At 39.5% G+C, this 19,693-nt stretch overlaps 2 protein-coding genes across 3 annotated transcripts; both read right to left on the bottom strand.

The window, feature by feature from the left end:
- Positions 1-1,125: 1,125 nt before the first annotated feature.
- On the bottom strand, positions 1,126-12,767 carry LOC122656487 (probable phospholipid-transporting ATPase 8). Of its 2 annotated transcripts, none has more exons than XM_043851027.1 (11): positions 12,378-12,767; positions 8,721-10,075; positions 8,512-8,622; positions 8,134-8,410; positions 7,640-7,728; positions 7,423-7,531; positions 7,083-7,292; positions 6,830-6,955; positions 5,542-5,640; positions 2,366-2,557; positions 1,126-1,654 (listed from the first exon to the last, which is right to left on the bottom strand). In XM_043851027.1, the coding sequence occupies exons 1-11, from the start codon at positions 12,759-12,761 to the stop codon at positions 1,148-1,150; spliced, it is 3,459 nt and encodes a 1,152-aa protein (XP_043706962.1). In that variant the 5' UTR covers positions 12,762-12,767; the 3' UTR covers positions 1,126-1,147. The 2 variants fall into 2 exon arrangements, with proteins under 2 accessions (XP_043706962.1, XP_043706963.1); XM_043851028.1 differs by having other exon boundaries at positions 1,295-1,654; positions 2,460-2,557.
- Positions 12,768-14,492: 1,725 nt separating this feature from the next.
- On the bottom strand, positions 14,493-14,948 carry LOC122654127. The gene has a single exon (XM_043848105.1). It carries the CDS (start codon positions 14,946-14,948, stop codon positions 14,493-14,495), a length of 456 nt encoding a protein of 151 aa, XP_043704040.1.
- Positions 14,949-19,693: the final 4,745 nt, after the last annotated feature.

The following is a 19,693-nucleotide window of genomic DNA, read 5'->3' as shown; positions in this document are numbered from 1 at the left end:
TAAGTTTAAGTGTAAAATAATTTGAGATGTAGGGGACGTCTTTGTATTTTTTATAAATAAAGAGGGATAAATGTACTTAAACCATGCGGTAAGGGGAGGTCCGTGTAAGTTATCCCCAAAAAAAATTAATATATTAATGTGTTTCTTGTGCAACTTTTTTAGTTCAAATCAGTAATTGAAATCTCAACAAAATTTTCGAAATATTTTGGAACAATCTTCTATTGGTTAGTTTTCTATCACTGTTATCAAACAAATTTGTATCATGGAGTTGTATTATGAAGAAACAAATGTGTAGCACGGAGTTGTTATGAAGAAACATAAATACTTGCATTTGCTCGATTATCGCTCGATCGGATAATATGCAGCATAATTGGGAGCCAATTCAAATTATCGCTCGGATGCCCGATTCACATGGGAGATTTCTTCACTGATCAATCAACCTGCATCACTATTTTGGGGGTAAAAGTTCACATGCAGTGCAGCAGTGAATACCATGGGCAACCAATAGCCCTCCGCTGTATTGGGCCTAGCCGCCAAGGCCCATTAGTATATCGCTTAAAATTCAGAGAGAACAAAAACACTTTCTCCTGTAGGAAAGGGACCTGGATCACTGTTTCAGATCAACACCGTGATGGTAACACTCCAACCCTGAAAATATCCCAAATCAATGTGGATTAAGGAATGTCGAAAACAGCATTCAGCATTTGGGAATTCTTCCATCTCAAGCGGGGTGTGCATTGGATGCAGTGAAAACTTCTAATCCATAGCTGAGGGAAGTCCACATCTCCAGGCCCCCCACTAGGACAGGGACCCAATCCCCCTATCAGCATCACAAGAAGCTGAAGAGAATGTATACAATGCACTACCTATCAAGCTTCATTGCAATTGCAGCTTGCAATTTAAATGCTGAACATACAGAAGAGAATATATAGTTATATACAGTTCACTACATATCAAAGCTTCATTTCCACTTGCAATTGACAATATACATTCTGAAGATACTATTGAGATCCTGGAAACCATTCCCAGGGTTGAACTCAAAATTCTGACACTGACCATGTTTCACAAGTTCTCTGCCAAAGTGTCTCCTTCAAATGTTGAACAATGTCCTCAATTCCGGGCATAGAACCCAACAGAATTTTGAGCGTCAGCCTTTTAATCGTGCTATCTGAATTTTGTTATGGTACATAGGACAGAATCGGATTTGAAAAGCCTTATAGGAAAAATAAGGTATTAATGCAGATATAACAACAAAGAAGGTGGACAACCAGTAAAGAGGACTTGATGCACATGCTTCCACAAGAACCTGGTATGCTGTTGTAGATAATGTTGGTGGAAGCAACCCATAAATAACCAAGAATATGTACCAGAAGATGATGCAGCCCCAGATGAAGAAGTGTTGGATCCATGTGAAGTAGTTGATGGTCAGAGCCATCTGGCAGTTTACAGTCCACACAACACAAGTATACAATGTGACCCCGAGGACTTCATACTCTGCCACTCGTCCATCTCTCCGAAAGGCCTGGTGAATGACCGAACTAGTGATGAAGAAGTAGATGATACCAGAACTGATAACCCCATTAAACATCCAACCAAGTATACGAGCCCAGCTGAAGAGGATGTTCTGTAAACCTTCTTGATATAACAGAGGGTACTGTAAAACCAATATAGAAGTGAGTATCAACAAAAATAAACTAGGAAAAATCTTGTTGTAACCAAAGTTGGTGAAAAAAAAAAGTCGCAACTTTACTTTTTTGTCCGCTTAGTATTACACAATTTTTTTCAACGAGGATAAATCCTGTCATTTCACATCCTACTCGAAAAATGTGCTTCTTTTAACAAGGACATAATGACAAGTCGCTTTCAAATTATTTTGAAAACCCTTTTTTACCCCTATATTAACTAGCTTCTGGGATTAAGACAAGGGGCAATCAAAAGAAGGCAAGATGCACCCAACAATACATAAATAAAGGTCCTCTTGACTAGAGTAGGAGATAGTGATGAAGGATGATAAGAATAATGATCTCCAACGGATTGTTTCATTTTTTTTCCATAACAAAATTGTTGGATGTAATAAGGAATTGGATATGCAATACCCCACATTCACAATAAAGTGTTGTATGGATGTATAACTAATAGTTAGCCAAAAAAAAAATTAACCATGGGTTTAATTTTTGAATCAGAAATCATAGTTCCCTGTATAAAAATTTCATGCTTCATCTTCAATGGTCAACAACCTACCCTGCATTTGCAATTTCTCTGTTCACAATGAGGATATCCTTCTCCAAGGAAACTTTTTAGTTTTTACTATTTGGTTTTTATACATCCATAGGTATTTAAGAGCTAAGAACATGAAATTGTGTACCTCAAGACAGAGGCTTGCAGAAACATCCTGATCAAAGATACCAAGTGCAATCACAGGAAGAGAAGTGAAGAAAACATTGTAGAAGGTCATGCACCAATCATTATAAGCAGGTTGGCCGGAGAAAGACGCATAAGCCTCAAACCAAAATAAGGTTAAACCAAATGTTATGTCTTTGTAGAAAAAGTAACATATCTGCAGAAACAAATAAAAAGTTCACATTAACCTGGCAAGATGAATATTTATTAATTGATGACCAAAATCCAGATTTATCAATGACAGAATCCCCTTCATCTTAAGGTCTCACTTAAAAATTGTACGCCAGAATGGGAACCTCCCTTTTTGTTTTAGTAGTAAGCTGGATGAAAACAACTACTGTGATAGTTTTCTTCTTTTTTTTTATGATTTTAATGTTGGTTAGAAACAATGATGGCTTGTCAACAAAATTTCCCAATCCCAACTCCATGGATTTCAATGAGAGCATTAAGAAAAGAAATAAGAGTCAATGATAAAGATGAGTCATCGAATTTGGAAGATGTATATAGGCTGCTTGACATTATGACTGTTTGATTGGGATTTGGACCAAGGTTTTAAGTGTCCTTTTAGAACCAGAGTTTGAACTGGTGCAGACCTAATTTTTTTTTATGGTGAATAATTAACTCGTTGCCAAAAGGAGAGCAGGGAAAAGGGGAGGGGGAATACACAGGGAGAGAGGGGGGGGAGCTATACAAAACCGGACCCTAGGAAGGGCCAAGAGGAAGAAGAAGAGAAACAGGTAAACCCCAGGTAACAACAATATGCATGTTCCTTGGGGAGTCTACAATAGATCTATGAGGCAATAAGTGAATCTTAGAGAACGGGAGTTGGAAGTCCATCTTCGAAAATTCCGCTCCATCCAAATATGAGAAATAACAGCACCGAACGGAAGCTTACCAACAACATCGCAAATGGTACTACCGGAGAAAGTCATATCCATCCAAAGCCACTCCCTAGAGAAGGGTAAAGGTCTCCACTACAGGGCCAAAATGAATCTAAGGCTTTCTTCCAAACTGAGGTGGCAAAAGAGCAAGAAAAGAAAAGGTGGTTGATGTCCTCAATACCATTCCAATAGAGGATACAGGATGGGGAGACAGAGAGGTGGCAGTGAAGGAGGAAAGCTTGTGTGGGGAGGGGATCCAAAGGATCTTGTCGGGGGTAGAGGCTTGAGGGAGGAAGGGAGGCCCAGACCGGGGAGAGACTCGGAAGAGGGGGAAGAGAGGAGGACCAAACACCATGGGAAATAATGGAGGAGGCCTTGGCATATTTTGGAATACCAGAGGAGTAAACCGTGCGGGCTCCTACCACAGAAAGGAGAACTCCTAAGGGATGCCAGTGATTGAGCCAGAGGGAGATTGAATTCCCATCAGCAATCTTGGTGATAGTAGCTCTGAGGACTAGGGGACGAAGGTGAAGGATTTGGCGCTAGACCCAAGAAGAGTTGGCAGGAATGGGAACAGTGCAAATTGATTCAGATTTAAGAAGATAGGAGTAGACCCAATTAACCCAAATGAAGTCATGCTTAGTGGAGATTTTTCAAAGCAACTTGAGAATTCCTTAGTTATTAGAATCTCGAATTCTATGGATGTCGTGACCACCTTCTCTTTTAGGAAGACAAATGGATTTCCAACTAAGGGGGTGGAGAAATTTGGAACATTCTTTTCCTTTTCAGAGGAAGGCACAAAATAAAGATTTCATGGCTTTAATGGAAGATTTAGGAAGCCCATAAATGTTGCACCAATAGATGTAGGAGGATTGGAGGACTGATCTAATCAGCTCGACCCTCCCTGCATAGGAAAGGAGTTTTCCTTTCCAAAGTTGAAGCCTCTTGCGAATTAGATCAAGCATGGGGGTGCAGTGATGGCCAATCATCCTAGCATTGATCAGAGGGAGGCCAAGGTACTTAACAGGGAGGGTACCTAGGAAGAAACCCGTAAGGCGGAGGAGGGAAGCCTTATCAGCTTCGGAAACACCCGAAAGAAAGATGTAGGATTTCAAGAGATTGATTTTGAGACCCGAGAGGCATTCAAAATTTCAAATTGGTGCAAGGAGGTCATAATGGTCAAGATGGAGGCAGGGGAAGCCTTGGAGAAGATCATGAGATCATCAGCAAAAGCAAGGTGGGAAAGTTTAATGGCTTTGACTTTGGGGATGGGAGAGATAAGAAGTTGATCAGTTCTGGACTGAATGCTTCTGGAGAGGGCAAGGGAGAAGAAGAAAGGAGACAGGGGACAGCCTTGGCGGATGCCAACCTGAGAAGAGAAGAACCTCATCGAGGATCCATTGACAAGGACAGAGAATCTAGGGGAAGAGATATAAGCATGGATCCAGCGAACGAAAGGAAATGGGAAGCCCATAAGGGTCAAGACCTCAGTAATAATGTCCCAGCGGAGAGAATCAAAAGCTTTATGGATGTCTATTTTCATGAGGGCAACTGGGGATCGAGATTTGGGGTCAAAATCCCGAACAATTTTGGAACAAAGGAGGATGTTATCCGAAATACTTCTTCCCGAGATGAAAGCCGATTGGTTGGGGCCAACAAGGGAAGGAACCACCAGTTGGAGACGATTGGCCAAGATTTTGGCGATGAATTTGTAAAGAAGGTTGCAAAGTGAGATTGGTCTAAAGTCAAACAAGGAGAAAGCCCCTTCTTTTTTTGGGATGAGACAGAGAAAAGTGTGGTTGACCTTAAGGATCTGGCTAGGGTTGAAGAAGAAGCTACGAATAGTATTGACAATGTCAACCTTGATGATGTCCCAACTAGCAGAGAAGAAATCCTAGCTAAAACTGTCAGTACCAGGGGCACGATTGGTCTTGTGGGAGAGGATGGCTTTGAGTATTTCATCCTCAAAGGAAATAGATTGAAGCAAATCAAGGAGGGAGGAGGGGACAAATTTGTTGAGGAGACAGCTTTAGTTGAAGTCCTGGCAAATTTTTAGCATCCACATGAAATCCAAGGACAAAAGAAAGTCTTTTATCTTCCAGTAACTTTCCTACTTCTGAGCTTTTCATATTTTGCCTGGAACTGTAATTAGGAAAATTCAAACTTCGAATTCCAATAGTTCCACTGAATTTAAAACCTTGAGCACTGAGTGATTGCAATTGTAGGTCAAGGCCTTACAAAACCATGAGACAGCACTTACCATCTTGGCTATTCGCCTGTAACACCAATGGCCGTGTACCAGCAACAGACGCTCCAGAAAACAGAACTGACCAATTGCAAAATCACTAGCCATAACAGCCTGCAAACAAAAATCAATCAGAATGATTATGTTGACTCTCATTGTTAATTAACAAAACACTTTGATTGGTGAAAAGATGCTTTCCTTTTGTATAATGACATTCTTGAAAGACAAGGGGTCATATTAGGATAGATAGTCCTCTGTGACATCTTCTCAACCTCTATTAAAAGACGGGAAAAAAGCATCCATAGGATGTTTTGGCAAATAAACTGGGTTCTGTAATCTTGGTAAAGTGAAGGTACAAGAGAGCGAGTATATTCTTGATGCTGTTTACAACCATGGGATTAGCAAGAAGAGGCCACCAAGGATCAGAGTCATTGGAATATAACCTCATAAGTTATTCATTTTTCACAAAGAACAATTCAGTATAATTCTATTAACTCCTCTCCGTCACACATAAGAAAAGATTCAGTATACAAAAATCAGAAAATAATTATCTTGACTCAGCTTTCAAATGGAAGTATTTTCATGAAAAGGCTGCCTCAGAGAGATGGCAAAATTGGGATAAAGACAAAAGGAAATAGTTTGAGACCAAAAGTGGTCCAAGAAGTAGCATAGGATTTGTCCCCCTTATTTTCAGCATAGAAAGTGGCTTAGGATGTTTTGAGCATGATGAGAAAGTAGACATAGAGAAGAAAACTAGAAGTCATCACAAACAAAAGGAATTGGAAAAAAAGGGGAAATACAAAAAAGATAATGATAGTCATGATATAAAGGTGCCTAGTAAGAGGGTAAAGAGAAATAACAAGACCATCCGATGTAGGACAGAAATGTGATAAGATATAGGGACCTTAAATCCTTAAGAGTAAGACTTGACAATGAACTGGAAATCTAGTGATTAAATATTAAGAGAGTTCTCCATGTGCAAAACAAAGCATTGAAAAATCAAAAGAGATCCAGTAGTGATTGGAAGCCCAGTAGGTGTGCATGGACATACACGGGAATGCATGCCAATACATGGGGATAAATGATTGAATTTGAGCCTAAAATTTGACATGTGGTCTATCCAGAACATCTCCTAGGTATCCAATGGTCAAATTTGCCATTTGACCCTTCCACATGGCAGAATTAAGTATCCAAACGAGAGACACTCTTACCTGGTATGCCAACTAGGGAACTTTTGCCTAAACATATATACTTTTTATTAAAAAGGCATAAGGCTCCTCAAATCCACAGAAACTATAATAACCTGCATTCCCTCCACACCGCTGATGCCAACTCCTATGTCAGCTTCTTGAAGCATGCCAACATCATTTGCCCCATCACCAATTGCTAATGTTGTTTTACCTGTTGCCTTTTTCACCAATCTAGTAACCTGCATGTCTTCTACATTTCTATCAGACAATTTTAATGTCAATAACAACTGGAACTGATGATTCCTCATAAACTAAAACAAATTAGATTTACGAATGTCCGATTCAACGAAATGGAGTAACACTTACAAGTGCTTTCTGTTTTGGAGATGATCGACAGCAAATAACAGATGAACAATCAATTGCAAGCTCCAGAAACAAGCTCTCTAGATTCTCCGCGAGGGCAAAGATCAAAGACTTACCATCAATTATCAAAGCAGATGAAACACAACTTTGTCTAGAAGAAATAACTTGAGATTTTCCTTCTCGTATTTGCATCGTTACACTCTCACGGGAAGCCTAACAAAGAATTAATTTTTTGAGAATCATAGATCAACCAAAGCCCCAATGCCCCAATATTTAAAAAAACAAAAACAAAAAATGAATGAGTGTCCAATCCTTTCCTTTAGAAACCTGACATCTAGCATACCTTTGCAATTGCTTCCTTGTCTCTTTGTTTCTCCAAGGCAATGATATCTGGTGTATCTAGTGTAATCACAATCTGCCTCATCTCTTCCCTCAGCAGCCTACATGCATACCTGTAGGATTTTTTTTGGTTATTATATGACTATCAGAATGGAGACTCGGACCTCATGCTCACCACACTATAGTAACAAGAAATGGATTGAGAACTTAGTAAGCCAGACCCAATATTGACTGCAGTTTCCATCTTGTCCCCAGTTAAGACCCATATTTTAACCCCAGCCTGGGAAAGGTTCTTGATGCATTCAGGAACCTGTACATCCAAAGAGTGTATCAGGTTGATAACCAACCATTAATTCATGTACACACTTCTTCAAAAACAAGATTGTAGCAAGATTTCATTGTTTCACAAGCTTGCACGTTCATATGAAAGTGTTACAGAGACTCTGCAAGGAATTTATACATTTTACATGTGCCCTTGTGCTTCTGTGCTTCTAGGTAGGTTTCTTGTAAGTGCACGGACATTGTTAACCATGCCTGGATAGAGGGGCTGTTCCAACCTAATGTCTAATAAATTGCAGTTACAGGATGACATACTACCCAAGACATACAACCCTATAGACCAAAAAAAAAAAGACATCCAACCCACATTGCAATTCAGTGCCCAGTGCCCTATTACTAGTCAAAAGCAGTTTCAAGATGACAGTTGGATATTCACCCCCTTTTGCAGTTTGTCTTCAACAGCTGTGGCACCAAGAAGTATCAAATCCCTCTCGATCTTATCCGCTGCAGCATCTACCTGTGTGTCGCGGTCAGCAGAGACAGATGTTTTGGCCTCAAAGAGATCCTCTTTCCATATTGCGTACTCTTGTTCACCCAGTTCACGATATGCAATTACCAAGGTTCTTAAACCTGCTGCAGCATATCTGCTAATGTGATCTTTCGTCTCAATCTCAAATATCTGTCCATCCTCTGAGAGCCTTTCAAACATTACACTGAATGCATGCACAGATAAAGACAAACTTTGCATCAAAAGAACACTACCACAAGTTTATGGAATCTACAGTACACAATACGTAAATGTAGGGCATCAGACCTGTCTGCACCCTTGCAAAGGAGTAACAGCTGATTCTCTTCATTCCTCACTATCACTGACATTCTCTTGCGGGAACTGCTAAACTCTAAGACATGAAGAAGCTTATATGCCCTGGAATTAAGAAACCATGTTCAAACAAAATATACAGAAAGAGCTTCTAAATAAAAGTAGGGAAGCCGATGGAAAGAACAATAACCAAGAAAACGCACCTAGCAACCTTTTTCCCAGTCTTCAGATCCAATTCATGCAATGATATACTAGTCTGTGTCCTTTCATAGAATTCAAAGCCAAACTCCCTTGCAGCTATGACAAAAGCAGCTTCATCTGGTGACTCAGCTTCATAAGAAATTTCACCTGACTCCTTATTTACATCAGGAATGGCAGTATGGCAGATTGCTAACACACGAAAGAAATTCTGTATGACATACGCATGAAGTTCATTTATCCACTTCCCTTCCATGATACGTTCATCCCTGAAGTTGAAACCCTTGATTGACTTTCTTGAGTCCGTAATATTGCCACTATGCTCCTCCATATCAAACGATGCTTCAACAGATTCAGGATCGCCATCTTTTTTCCTTCTTTTGATAGCCTTCTCTACTTCAGTAACACCACGGCCATAAGCAGTACCAGCTATGGAGCATTTAACAAACTCCATAGAGTTGCATGTCAATGTACCTGTTTTGTCAGAAAGTATAGTATGAACCTGACCAAGATCCTCATTCAAATTTGAAGTGCGGGCCAGGGCTGGCTTTTCTGTTACCGCATAATACATATTCTTGTCTTGATTAATAAATATAGTCTGCAAAACCTTCACAATTTCAATGGATACATACAAGGATATTGGTATCAAATATCCATACAACATAAGACCAGTCAAGAAATGACAAAATGATGCTAAAGAAGCTCTTCTTGGGTCAAAAAATACAGTTGTAGAATCTGGTCTAAGATACCACCTTTTATACCTTCCTCCACTAATATCATTCTTAGTTTGAACACCAAAGAGAACGGATCCAATAGAAGAAATCAAAACCAGGACACTGAAAAGGAAATAGATTATCTTATCCATTTTCCTTTCAACCTTACTTCTCTTGGAAGGAGGATGTATCGTATTCTGCATTACCTTTGTGTCATGGTCACAAAAAATAACCACTCCATAGATATATTCAGTGTTTCGAAGCTTTGAATCTCTCAGAAGGATCTGATGAGGTGAAAGAGGGTACTGTCTGTTCTCATGATACAAATTTCCAATGAAGGAATACAAGTGTTCATTTGGGTCCTCACATCTCACAATTGCTTTAAATTTCCAGAACTCATCACGCAGTGCAGCTGTTGCTTCCAAACATCGCTTGACTTTTAAGTTTGTCTCACCATCAAGATTCATGGTCTCAACATAACAAATCCCATCATCATAACTTGAAGAAAGCAGAAGCAGATCAGCAGGAAAGAATTCATCCTTCTCCACCCTGACGAGATCTCCAACCCGTACATTCTTCCACTTAGTTTTGTGGAAAGTATGATCCTTCCCATACACTTTAACCTTACGATTATTGGCCTCTATATCCTGAAACCATTATACATTATTTGAATTGTAATAAAGATTAAGAAGGACAAAGTCAAATGCAGTAAGACGGTAGCTAATTATTGATTGGACAAAGTCAAATACAGTAATCAAGACGATTGCTTATTATTGATTGGAGAATATATAACAGAGGTCAAACCCATGAAAGCATCTAAGAGACTGACAGCAAAAACAGAATATATCAGTTTGCAAGGTGCAAGGTCCCTTTGATGCACGCATTCAAGAAACATACTATATGCAGGGAATGGATATTATCTGACAGTAATAACCACTGTTTCATGCATCAGTTTTAAAGATATATGCTTCTATATATGCATCAATAGTTGGATGAACCATAACTACTAAAGAGAGAAATGCTTCAACAACCCAAGATATATAAACCTTTCAATGAAAGGCCAAACTTCAATCAGTTAGAAGCTCCCCTCCTTTTCTGAAGGCTTTTGGCACTTGTCATTTTATTTATTTTTCTGGTTATTGCCCTTACACCAATGCAATTTAACTATCCTATTGGAAAGGAGAAAGAAAGTAGAGGGAGAAAGAAATGTAACAATAAATGTGAGAAGCAACATAGAGGATCGCTTAACCACAAGAATTGGCTTATTTGAGTTGATTTGGGTTGAGTATAGACACTTCGACCAAGGAATCAGCCTCCTCTTCTGCTTATTCACCCTCTAAATAAATGTGATAAGCAACATAAAGGATCGCTTAACCACAAGAATTGGCTTATTTGAGTTTATTAGAGTTGAGTATTGACACTTCGACAAAAGAATCGGCCTCCTCTTCTTCCAAATTTTAACTCTCTGTTATCATTCTATGCAGAATTTGCTACATATTATAGTAGAAAGGAAAAAAGAAAAGATTTTTAAGCATACCATTGACCATGATTACCATGGCTCCAAGATGAGCACCTTTTTCCAGTTACGTTTTCATATCTTGATTATGTTTCCATCTTCAGGATCCAGCCACCTTGATACCTATAACATAATCAGGATATGGAAAACACGCCCGAATCATGTGGTATATAGATCAAGGCCCGCCTTGTCAGCTATGCCGCCAAGGAGGCTCCTTGACAACTATATAATATTGACATATTAGCTGATTCATTGAACTTTCTCACCCCCATAGCAACGAAAAGTTATAGTGATGGTGGTCTGAGAGAGTACCATCCGGTCCAGCCCCCTCCCACCCCCCCCCAACACACACCCATACACACAAAGGAAGGATAGGTGTGGCGACATGCGATGTTTATCAGGAATGACAGAATAGTAGATAAAGATGAAGAGAGACGCATTTACAGGCTGTGCAATATGCTGTTTATGAGAGAGAAAGACCATAGACTAAGATGAAGAGGGAGATGTAAACAGGTGCACGAAGTCCAGAAACTGTTCATTGTATCTATTTATCTTATGCACTTTACCCCTACATTCTCTCTGTTTTTAGTGCCAGGGAAAATTTAAGGGAATTTGGGCTAAGCATCAAGCCACCAAGCCATTCTTGCATGTTTACGGAAAAACTTGGATATATCCCTAATATAGAATGTAGCATTTGGTCCGTTCGCGGCCAGTTTCAGTCACCAATTTTTCCCCTCTATTGATAATTTGACTAATCCTTTTGTTACAGATATCAAAGTTAAGATTATTAGAATTTGCACATGGACAAACGGCGGATATCACAGGTTCAATACTTTCACATAAGATAGAATTAGTTACATGAGAACAATATGAAGCAAAAGCATTTATAAGATTCTCCTCCCTGGCATGATTAAAGCATTTACAAGAATCCTCCTCTCAAGTATGCTTTATGAAAGGAAAGCTCATCGACTACGGCGGGTGGGGGGTGGAAGGAGCTTCTGATTGAACCTGCCAGACAAACACTTCCAGCAAAGGATTAGCAGATTCATCTCCAGGGTGAGGGTCGAAAGATTCTTGATAGTGATGTCAAATATGCGTCCCCTAATGTTTTTAGCAATGATTTTTTTTTAATCAAATGTTAAATTTGGAAGGGAGAAAAAAAAAATGATTTAAAGCTTCTAGCCAAGAACTAGTCAGAAAATCTACGACAATTGCAACTTCTGCTCCAACCTAGAATTATTTATGCCAAATATCAGAAATTGCCAGAAACAAAAGAGACCTAATTGATCTTGCTTCAAGCACTTAAAACAGAGTAGATAAATTCAAGATGAAAAAGTTGCTAATATAATCCAATCACACCCTCAATGTGTCAGATACTAAAAAAGTAGAGCTGAAAAGTTCTGAATCCTGTATTGGAAGTTATCATAGATTACCTGCTTCCTACGCCTCCAGTCTTCAACAGCCTCCTTGACCATTGTAGCCCCGATCACTACCACAAGAGGTAAAACGATGCTGCCAGCCCGGTAAGGCGCCAACGGACTAAAGGAAACACAAGCCGCAACAAGAAAGTATATGTTTGCAACCCTTCTAAACTGCTCAAACAAAGACTTGGGGACGAAATTAAATACAGTATACTTCGTGGTGGAGATACAGTTTCCCCTGTATTTGAGTTTTAATGCTTCAGGATTATCGGGGTCGTTACAGTAGACCACTCTCGAGTAACCTTTCTGCCCTATCTGGGAGTGATCATCCTGAAACGATTGGATGTATGAAAATATGTAGAGCTGGCTGAAGTGTATCCCTCTTCCACCCTGCATTTTATTCTCCACCCCCCTCCCCTCCCACACCTATAGAGAAATGGTGCTTAATTCCGCTAATGCAGAAAAACCATCAATCTCGTCTCAATTTCCACAGCCATCTCTCCTCCATTTGACAACATGACCAGATGGACCATAACTACATCAGATGAAAGACCCATTTAAGCAGCATTCATTGACACAATGCGCCAAGCCTCTCAAAATTAAAGAAAAACTCCACTGTTCACTTTCACGAACAGATCTTTGAGGTCTTTAAAAAAATAAACTTTCGGTGTAAGAAGGAAAGGCAAAAGTTTCATACAAACCCAACCGGGAATTTCTAAGCTTCAGGACTTTAATATTTGTAAATACAAACTGAGATGGCAACCTGTAATACCAAGCTCAGAAGATGAATTGGCAGGGAGTTTCTTTAAAAACTTGAGAAAACTAAACCGAACTGTAGAGAATTGAAGATGATTTCTGTCAAGTTAAACTAAAAAAGAATCCTGTAAAAAAAGCAGATAGATCCAAAATGGAAGAAACCCCTGGAAATGGAGATTCTTAAGAGAATTCCTTACTTTGGATTCAAGTTCAAGAGATTTCTTCCTTCCAGCGTAATCTCAAATACGATGTTACAGAGAGACATGCAACCACGTCCATGTACACAATATACAAAAGCAAATACGATCTCTAAACATGTAATTCTGTAAGGTAGCATTACCGCCTCTGCAAGCAAGACGAAGCAAAAGGTTGCCGTACAACTGCCCCAAATGCCGATACGCCATGGCTTTCTTTTTCTCATGGCTCTTTTTCGTTTCAGTTATTCAAATGCTTGAGAAGAAGGAAAGTATAGAAGACGAAAGTGGATATGATTCAAAAATCAGAGAACCACAGTACTATAGAGCTTTAGAATCTCACTAGTCTCCAAATCCAACAGCCTATTAGCTCGATAGAAGTGCTCTTTAGCCCGGGAAACTGGAATCTTGAAATAGACATTTTCTGTAGAGAATTGAGGACGGAACCAGGGTTTTTAAATCAGGAGTCGGTGACGAATCGATCTCGGCCGATTACCGATTATCGGGTTGAAATCGGTCCGTATAACCTTAGAATCGGATTGAAACGGTAGAAATTGGGAGAATCTTAACATAAGTATTCTGATTCAAACCTACATGAATCGGAATCAGTCCGGAATGATTCCGATTTCAAATCGGCCAATTTTCAATCCGATTCAGCGATTAATGAAACCCTAGACGAGACAGTGAGACAGTACTGAAGCTCGGAAGTTTTCAATTTCTCCTCTATATTCAACGAAGCCCCTGAGAAATATGTTTGCGCAATTGCACCCAGAACTCTAACTTTACACAACTTTTTCCCTATTCCTTTTTTGGAATTTCAACATTGCCATCCTTTGTTTTTTGTCGGTAGAACTTTGCCATTTGTCGATATTCAGTTTTTTATTTGCACCCAAAAAAATTCTCTCTTTTTTATTTTTTTTATTTTTTATTTTTTTATTTTAACGTAGACAGTTATAAGAAAGGGTGTGCTGGTGAATGAAGCTCAGGGCTAGAGAGGGTCATAATGTATGCTAACTTACCCCTGCTTCATGGAGAGGCTCTTTCCCAACTTTAACCCGTGACCACTAGATGACTATTTTTTTTTTTTGGTTAAGCGGGGAGTTTATTGATGACAGGGGTGAGTACAACCAGCAACTTCAGTCACACAAAGCTCCTGAAGCCACCGATTGGAATTTGGTTAATCTGTCACATACCCAAGTGACAGTGCCTTCCTGGCTAGAGCATCCGAAACATCATTCACAGCCCTAGGAACAAAAGAGAAAGCAATAGAGGAGAAAGAAGATTTCAGTCTAGCCACATCAGCCACTAGGTCCTCCACCTCCCAACCCGGAGATTTCCTTCCTTCAATAAACATAATAGCATCCCTACTATCAAATTCCACAAGCAAGTTGTTAAAACCCAACTCTAAGGCAGAGACGAGAGCACTACGAATAGCCATTACCTCTCCTTGGATAATCGAACCAAACAACTGAGGGAGGGAGCGCACCTTTAACAGAACACCAGTGTGGTCTCTAAAAATCACACCCAAACCACCCTTTGCCGCATCCTTAGTGAGCGTCGCATCACAGTTCGCCTTAACAACACCCACAGTAGGGGGACCAATGGAGGCAGTGGTGGGATCTACTAATCCCATAACCAAACGAAAGATCACTTGGCGCTTGTAGTGCTAGATCACCCGGCTTTTGCACTGTATTGTAAAATTCTAGGTAGGCCCTATCAGCCACTTGGAGAACTTCAGAGGGAGTCCAAGCTTTCCCATTGAAAACTAGTTCATTACGAGAGCGCCAAAGATACCAGCAAATAAAGGAGGCTCTTGAGAGAGACTCACGAGCAAGCTTCTTATCCTGCTTGAACCAAACATTCCAACTTTGAATCCAGTCTACCAAACAAGGCATATCGTCTTGGGGGGAGAATTGTAGAGGGCTTCCAAACCAAACACTACGAGCAAAAGGGCAATCGAAAAGAATATGGTCACCAGTCTCTGCTGAAGCACCACATTTAGAGCAGCTCGGATCAGTGTTTACATGCCGAGCTTGTAAGCCAGCGCCAGTAGCAATTGCTTCATTACAAATACGCCACAAGAGCAACTTTAATATTGTGCCGAGATCCATCCACTGAGTTTTTCGTACGTACTTAATTCATAATTATTATGGGTAAAGAACATTAATTGGTTGCATGGTTCCTACACCTAGACATAGTAGCGCACAAAATTAACACTCTGTCTCTCCTATAATAATAATATTAAAAAAAAAATCATCTGTGTTGATTCCTTTGCACGTCTTCATTGGTCCCTGGCCCACGCTGGTGCAAGGGTTACACAACCAACCAATGATCTCTTCTTCCATTTTTTAGCAAGATGGTTTACTTCCAAATTGGAAACAAACATACGGTATCCATTTGGAAGGACCATTGGATTCCTTTTTTACAAAATTCTTATCTTCTAGCATCTTTTTTCTCATTTCCCTTTGTATGATATGGTATGTGATCTTATGATTAATATAGATTGAAACTATTTTCTAATTTCTTCTATTTTCCTCTCCCTCAATTGTCAAAGCTATTATTAATATTAGACTTGATCGGGCTCCGATTCAAAACACTCTTGTTTCTTCCCTATATGGAGTTTAACTACTAAATTGATTGCTCTCCATTTTTCTAAATGTTTGTTGAGAATGGTGTTTTAGCAGGTTTTAAAAATGGATTTTCTTGTTCGCACCCCTATATAGGTATCAAATAATTTGTAACCTTACATTTTATCATTTTCGTATGAGATACAATTTTTTCCAATGATGGTCGTAGTATCATTCACAAATGTACTCAAAAAAATTTGACTGCTAATAATATCTTTTGATAATGGCATAATAATAAATCACTTTCAAAATAACTAATTATTTGAAAGTGACTTGCACTTTTTCACTTTGGTTCATCTTTTTCACTCATTCATTATTAGTACAGTTTTTCTTAAGGATGACTTGCACCGTATCAATTTTCTTGTCCTTCACCAGTAATTCCCAATAACTAATTATTTGAGTTTCCTATAATTAATTGTTCGAGTCTTTGGAAACAGTCTCCCAGCAAAGCAGGGGTAATGTTGCATAAATTATGACCCTCCCCGGACCCCATAGTGGCGAGAGCCTTGTGCATTGGGTATGCCTTTTTTACTGATTTTTAATTGTTGTTTTGATGCTACAAGTGGGAGGGCAAGTTTGGCATCTGGTGTTTTATTTATTAATAAGTTTGTTTCGGGTTATATGAATTTTGGTTTCACAGGATTTTCACATAAAGCGAAGGCAAGAGGCATGCAACAAGGATTGAAAGGGACAAAAGAAACGGGATTCATATAGCTCAACGTTTTGACAGATAATGAAGATATGAAAGGATCGTTTGACATATCACAACCCTTTTGTTGGTCATGGGAGCTTTTTGTTGACCAATTTAATATCTCACAAACTCTTAAAATGTTTAAGTTTGTTAATATTCAAGTGATGGAACAACAATATGTATATATAGTTTGTAACTTATCAATTGTTGCTTGTAGATCTGGTGCCAAGGGACAACTAAGCTTAGACGTAATTTTGGACGTTATGGTTTATTATTATTTTTTTTTCTTTTTTTTTCATAAAAAAATTGGTTACAACCCATAATTTTTTTTAATTTATTTTTTGGGTGAAATTACAACCCATAATTAGGGATGATAGGTTTTAGGCCACTAATTTAAAATAAGAAAAACCCAAGGTTAGTTTAGTTGACATTGAAAGTTGATGATCCTGCCATTCACTTAATAATCTACTCTTTCGGCAAATATCCAATGCAAAAACATTTTTCGAGTTGCTATGAAGTTTAGGTAAGGGATTGCCAAGTTGATGGTGTGACATGGAATCTTCCACGCCAAGCCAATCAAAGCACGAGAATGGATGCTTCTCAATTTTTATACATGAGATCCACATATTACATAGTAGAGAGAGTGTCAAAGGGTGCATGATACTGTCAACATGACTGTTGCGTCAAGAAATCGTCGAGCGGTCCTGCGAGTGCCGTCACCTGCAAGTGGACCAAGGGGTCAACAGAGAGAACCGGTGTGGTCCCGACCTAGGGCTCTCCGATGCCAAAGTTAGATCTCCTGGCGCAAATAGATGAATAGTGATTATTCAGTATGAGTTTAGATGTCCCCCATGGGGTTATGTACCTTGCCTTTTATAGTAGCGTATGGCGGTGTGGAGAGTCCCAGTTTGATGGCGATTGTCCCGTTGAGTGGATAGAGGCCCTGGGTAACGGGGCTCTATCCTGATTGATCATCTCCCCGCGGGAGGGAGTGTCCTAGTGGTATCAAGCTCCTTGGTGGATAGATATCCGCGTGTGGAGATAACGTCCTTGGTGCTTGAATCCGTCTGGGTGACGTGACCTCTAAGCGGCGGTCTAGAGTCCTGGTGGTGACATGAGTCTTAGTGATACGATCGGGTTATAGGTGGGTAGCCTCCTCCTCACGTGCCCACGATGCTGTGCCTAGGTACAGGCCGCGCCTGGGTGAGGCCGCTCCTGGATGTGTGGCCCCGCCGCGCCCGAGGGGTGGCCGCGCCTAGGTGAGGCCGCGCCTGGGTGAGGCCGCGCCTTGATGTGTGGCCGTGCCTGGGTGAGGCCGCTCCTAGGTGAGGCCGCGCCCCCGTGGTGGCCGCACCTGGGTGAGGCCGAGCCCGGGTGCTGGGACCCCAGTTCGTTCTCCTTGCCTATGGAACGGGTCGCCTGTGACACGTGGCGATCGTTGATTGGCCCGGTGAATATTGGATGTATCAATGACCATCATTTTCCTATAAATTTTTGCTTAGTGGTTAAAAGGATAACTTTGAATAATCTTGATTGCACCTAAAAGTACAAAGACAGAAGCCTATAACTAATACAATCGACCCCTCAACCAAATAATAATAATACGTAAAATTGATTAATTCACAATATGTTTTTAACCTTTGATTTGACCATATCAACTCTCCATGAGACTTGGGATAGTAATCCACGTATGGTGAAATATCGCGAAATATCACGAAATATAGGTTTAATTGTTGAAGAGTCAAAGGCTGTGCTTAAGTCTTAATGCATAAAAAAAAATAAAATAATAACGATAATAATAAAGAAAACAGTTAAGTTGCACTATTGCAACATGTTGATTAATGCAAGTTCAAAACTTGGAAACAACCTCTTCTGCAAAGCTGCAAAGCAGATGGTAAGACTGCGTATATTTAGAAAAATTATCTGCTCTATTTCTTGTTTGATTTATTCCCCAAGTTCCTCTAATAGGGTAGAGTGGTCATTTCTAGACCCCTATTAGAGGGACTTGAGGAAATGGAGCGGGCAGGAAAATGGAACAGACCGTACATTACCTTTCCCAGATCCTGTAGTAGTGGGAACCTCGTGCAATAATCACACAACATGCTACATGATTGTAATCTATTTCAAGAACGGAAGAAAAAAAATTGGCCCTCATAATTGGAAGATGACGTAAACAACTAACTATCCACAAATTTTTTTGTGTGGATTAAGTCGATGAGTGATAAATATTGGGACTGTATTTAAGTCACGGCAATTCAAATATTTAAGTTGATTGCAAAAGGTCTTCTTATTTGTGTTTAGCTATGCAAGTCATGTGGAACACTGATGTAGTTTCAACCAATTATAAAAGTATTAGATTTTTTCTTTTGAGTTTCTTATAAACAGATAATTTTTTTGGTTGACCCCTTCATCAAATTGTTCACGTGTCTATTATATTTTCAAATAATGGAAATCTTCAATTAATAGATAGTGTTATGGGTTTTGTTGTTAAAAAAAATAAAGTTATAGATTTTGTTGACTTTTTCTAACCATATCTTGGATTATATATTTATATCTCCATACAATTTATCTTTAATTTGGTCGAGATTTAATAGATGAATCAAGGGTGCCAATAAATATGTTTTATAGAAGAAAATAAGTGTCATGCATGGCGAATAAATCCTTGCAACCAAACTTGATGCATGGTCCATACCCCAAACTAATGATAATTATTATAAGGGAAAAAATAACATTGTCTAGTAGTCGCATGGCCCTATGCGTGAACATAGAAGCAGCAAAATTACAATCATGTCCCTGTTAAATATAAGATCTCATCCATGTTTATGCTCATATGAGCATTCATTGGCCCCACATTGGTTCAAAGGCCATTCAACTAGGCAACGATCTCTTGCCCTTAATATAAATAACAACGACAACAATAATATTTCACTAGGAAAAGGATATATATGTCATGGTGTGCACATTGCTCTCACACTCTTTCTTCTCCCTGGCCACGTGGGCCCTTGTATACAAATAGTGAGACATCCCTTCTTATACGTGTGTCCTTTGGCTTGGTGTGTG

The sequence above is a fragment of the Telopea speciosissima genome, chromosome 3 (assembly GCF_018873765.1).
Source record: "Telopea speciosissima isolate NSW1024214 ecotype Mountain lineage chromosome 3, Tspe_v1, whole genome shotgun sequence".
Taxonomy (NCBI): Eukaryota; Viridiplantae; Streptophyta; class Magnoliopsida; order Proteales; family Proteaceae; genus Telopea; species Telopea speciosissima.
This window is presented reverse-complemented; position numbering and strand designations above follow the sequence as displayed.

Bases quoted from the DNA above. Each gene is read 5' to 3' on its own strand.
- LOC122656487 (XM_043851027.1), bottom strand. From the start codon at position 12,761: ATGCAGGGTGGAAGAGGGATACACTTCAGCCAGCTCTACATATTTTCA. The intron at 10,076-12,377 runs GTAATCTATGAT...TAATGGTTTCAG, and splicing joins ACTGGAGGCGTAGGAAGCAG to GATATAGAGGCCAATAATCG. The intron at 8,411-8,511 runs GTCTGATGCCCT...GCATGCATTCAG, and splicing joins CTTTGCAAGGGTGCAGACAG to TGTAATGTTTGAAAGGCTCT.
- LOC122654127 (XM_043848105.1), bottom strand. From the start codon at position 14,948: ATGGGATTAGTAGATCCCACCACTGCCTCCATTGGTCCCCCTACTGTG.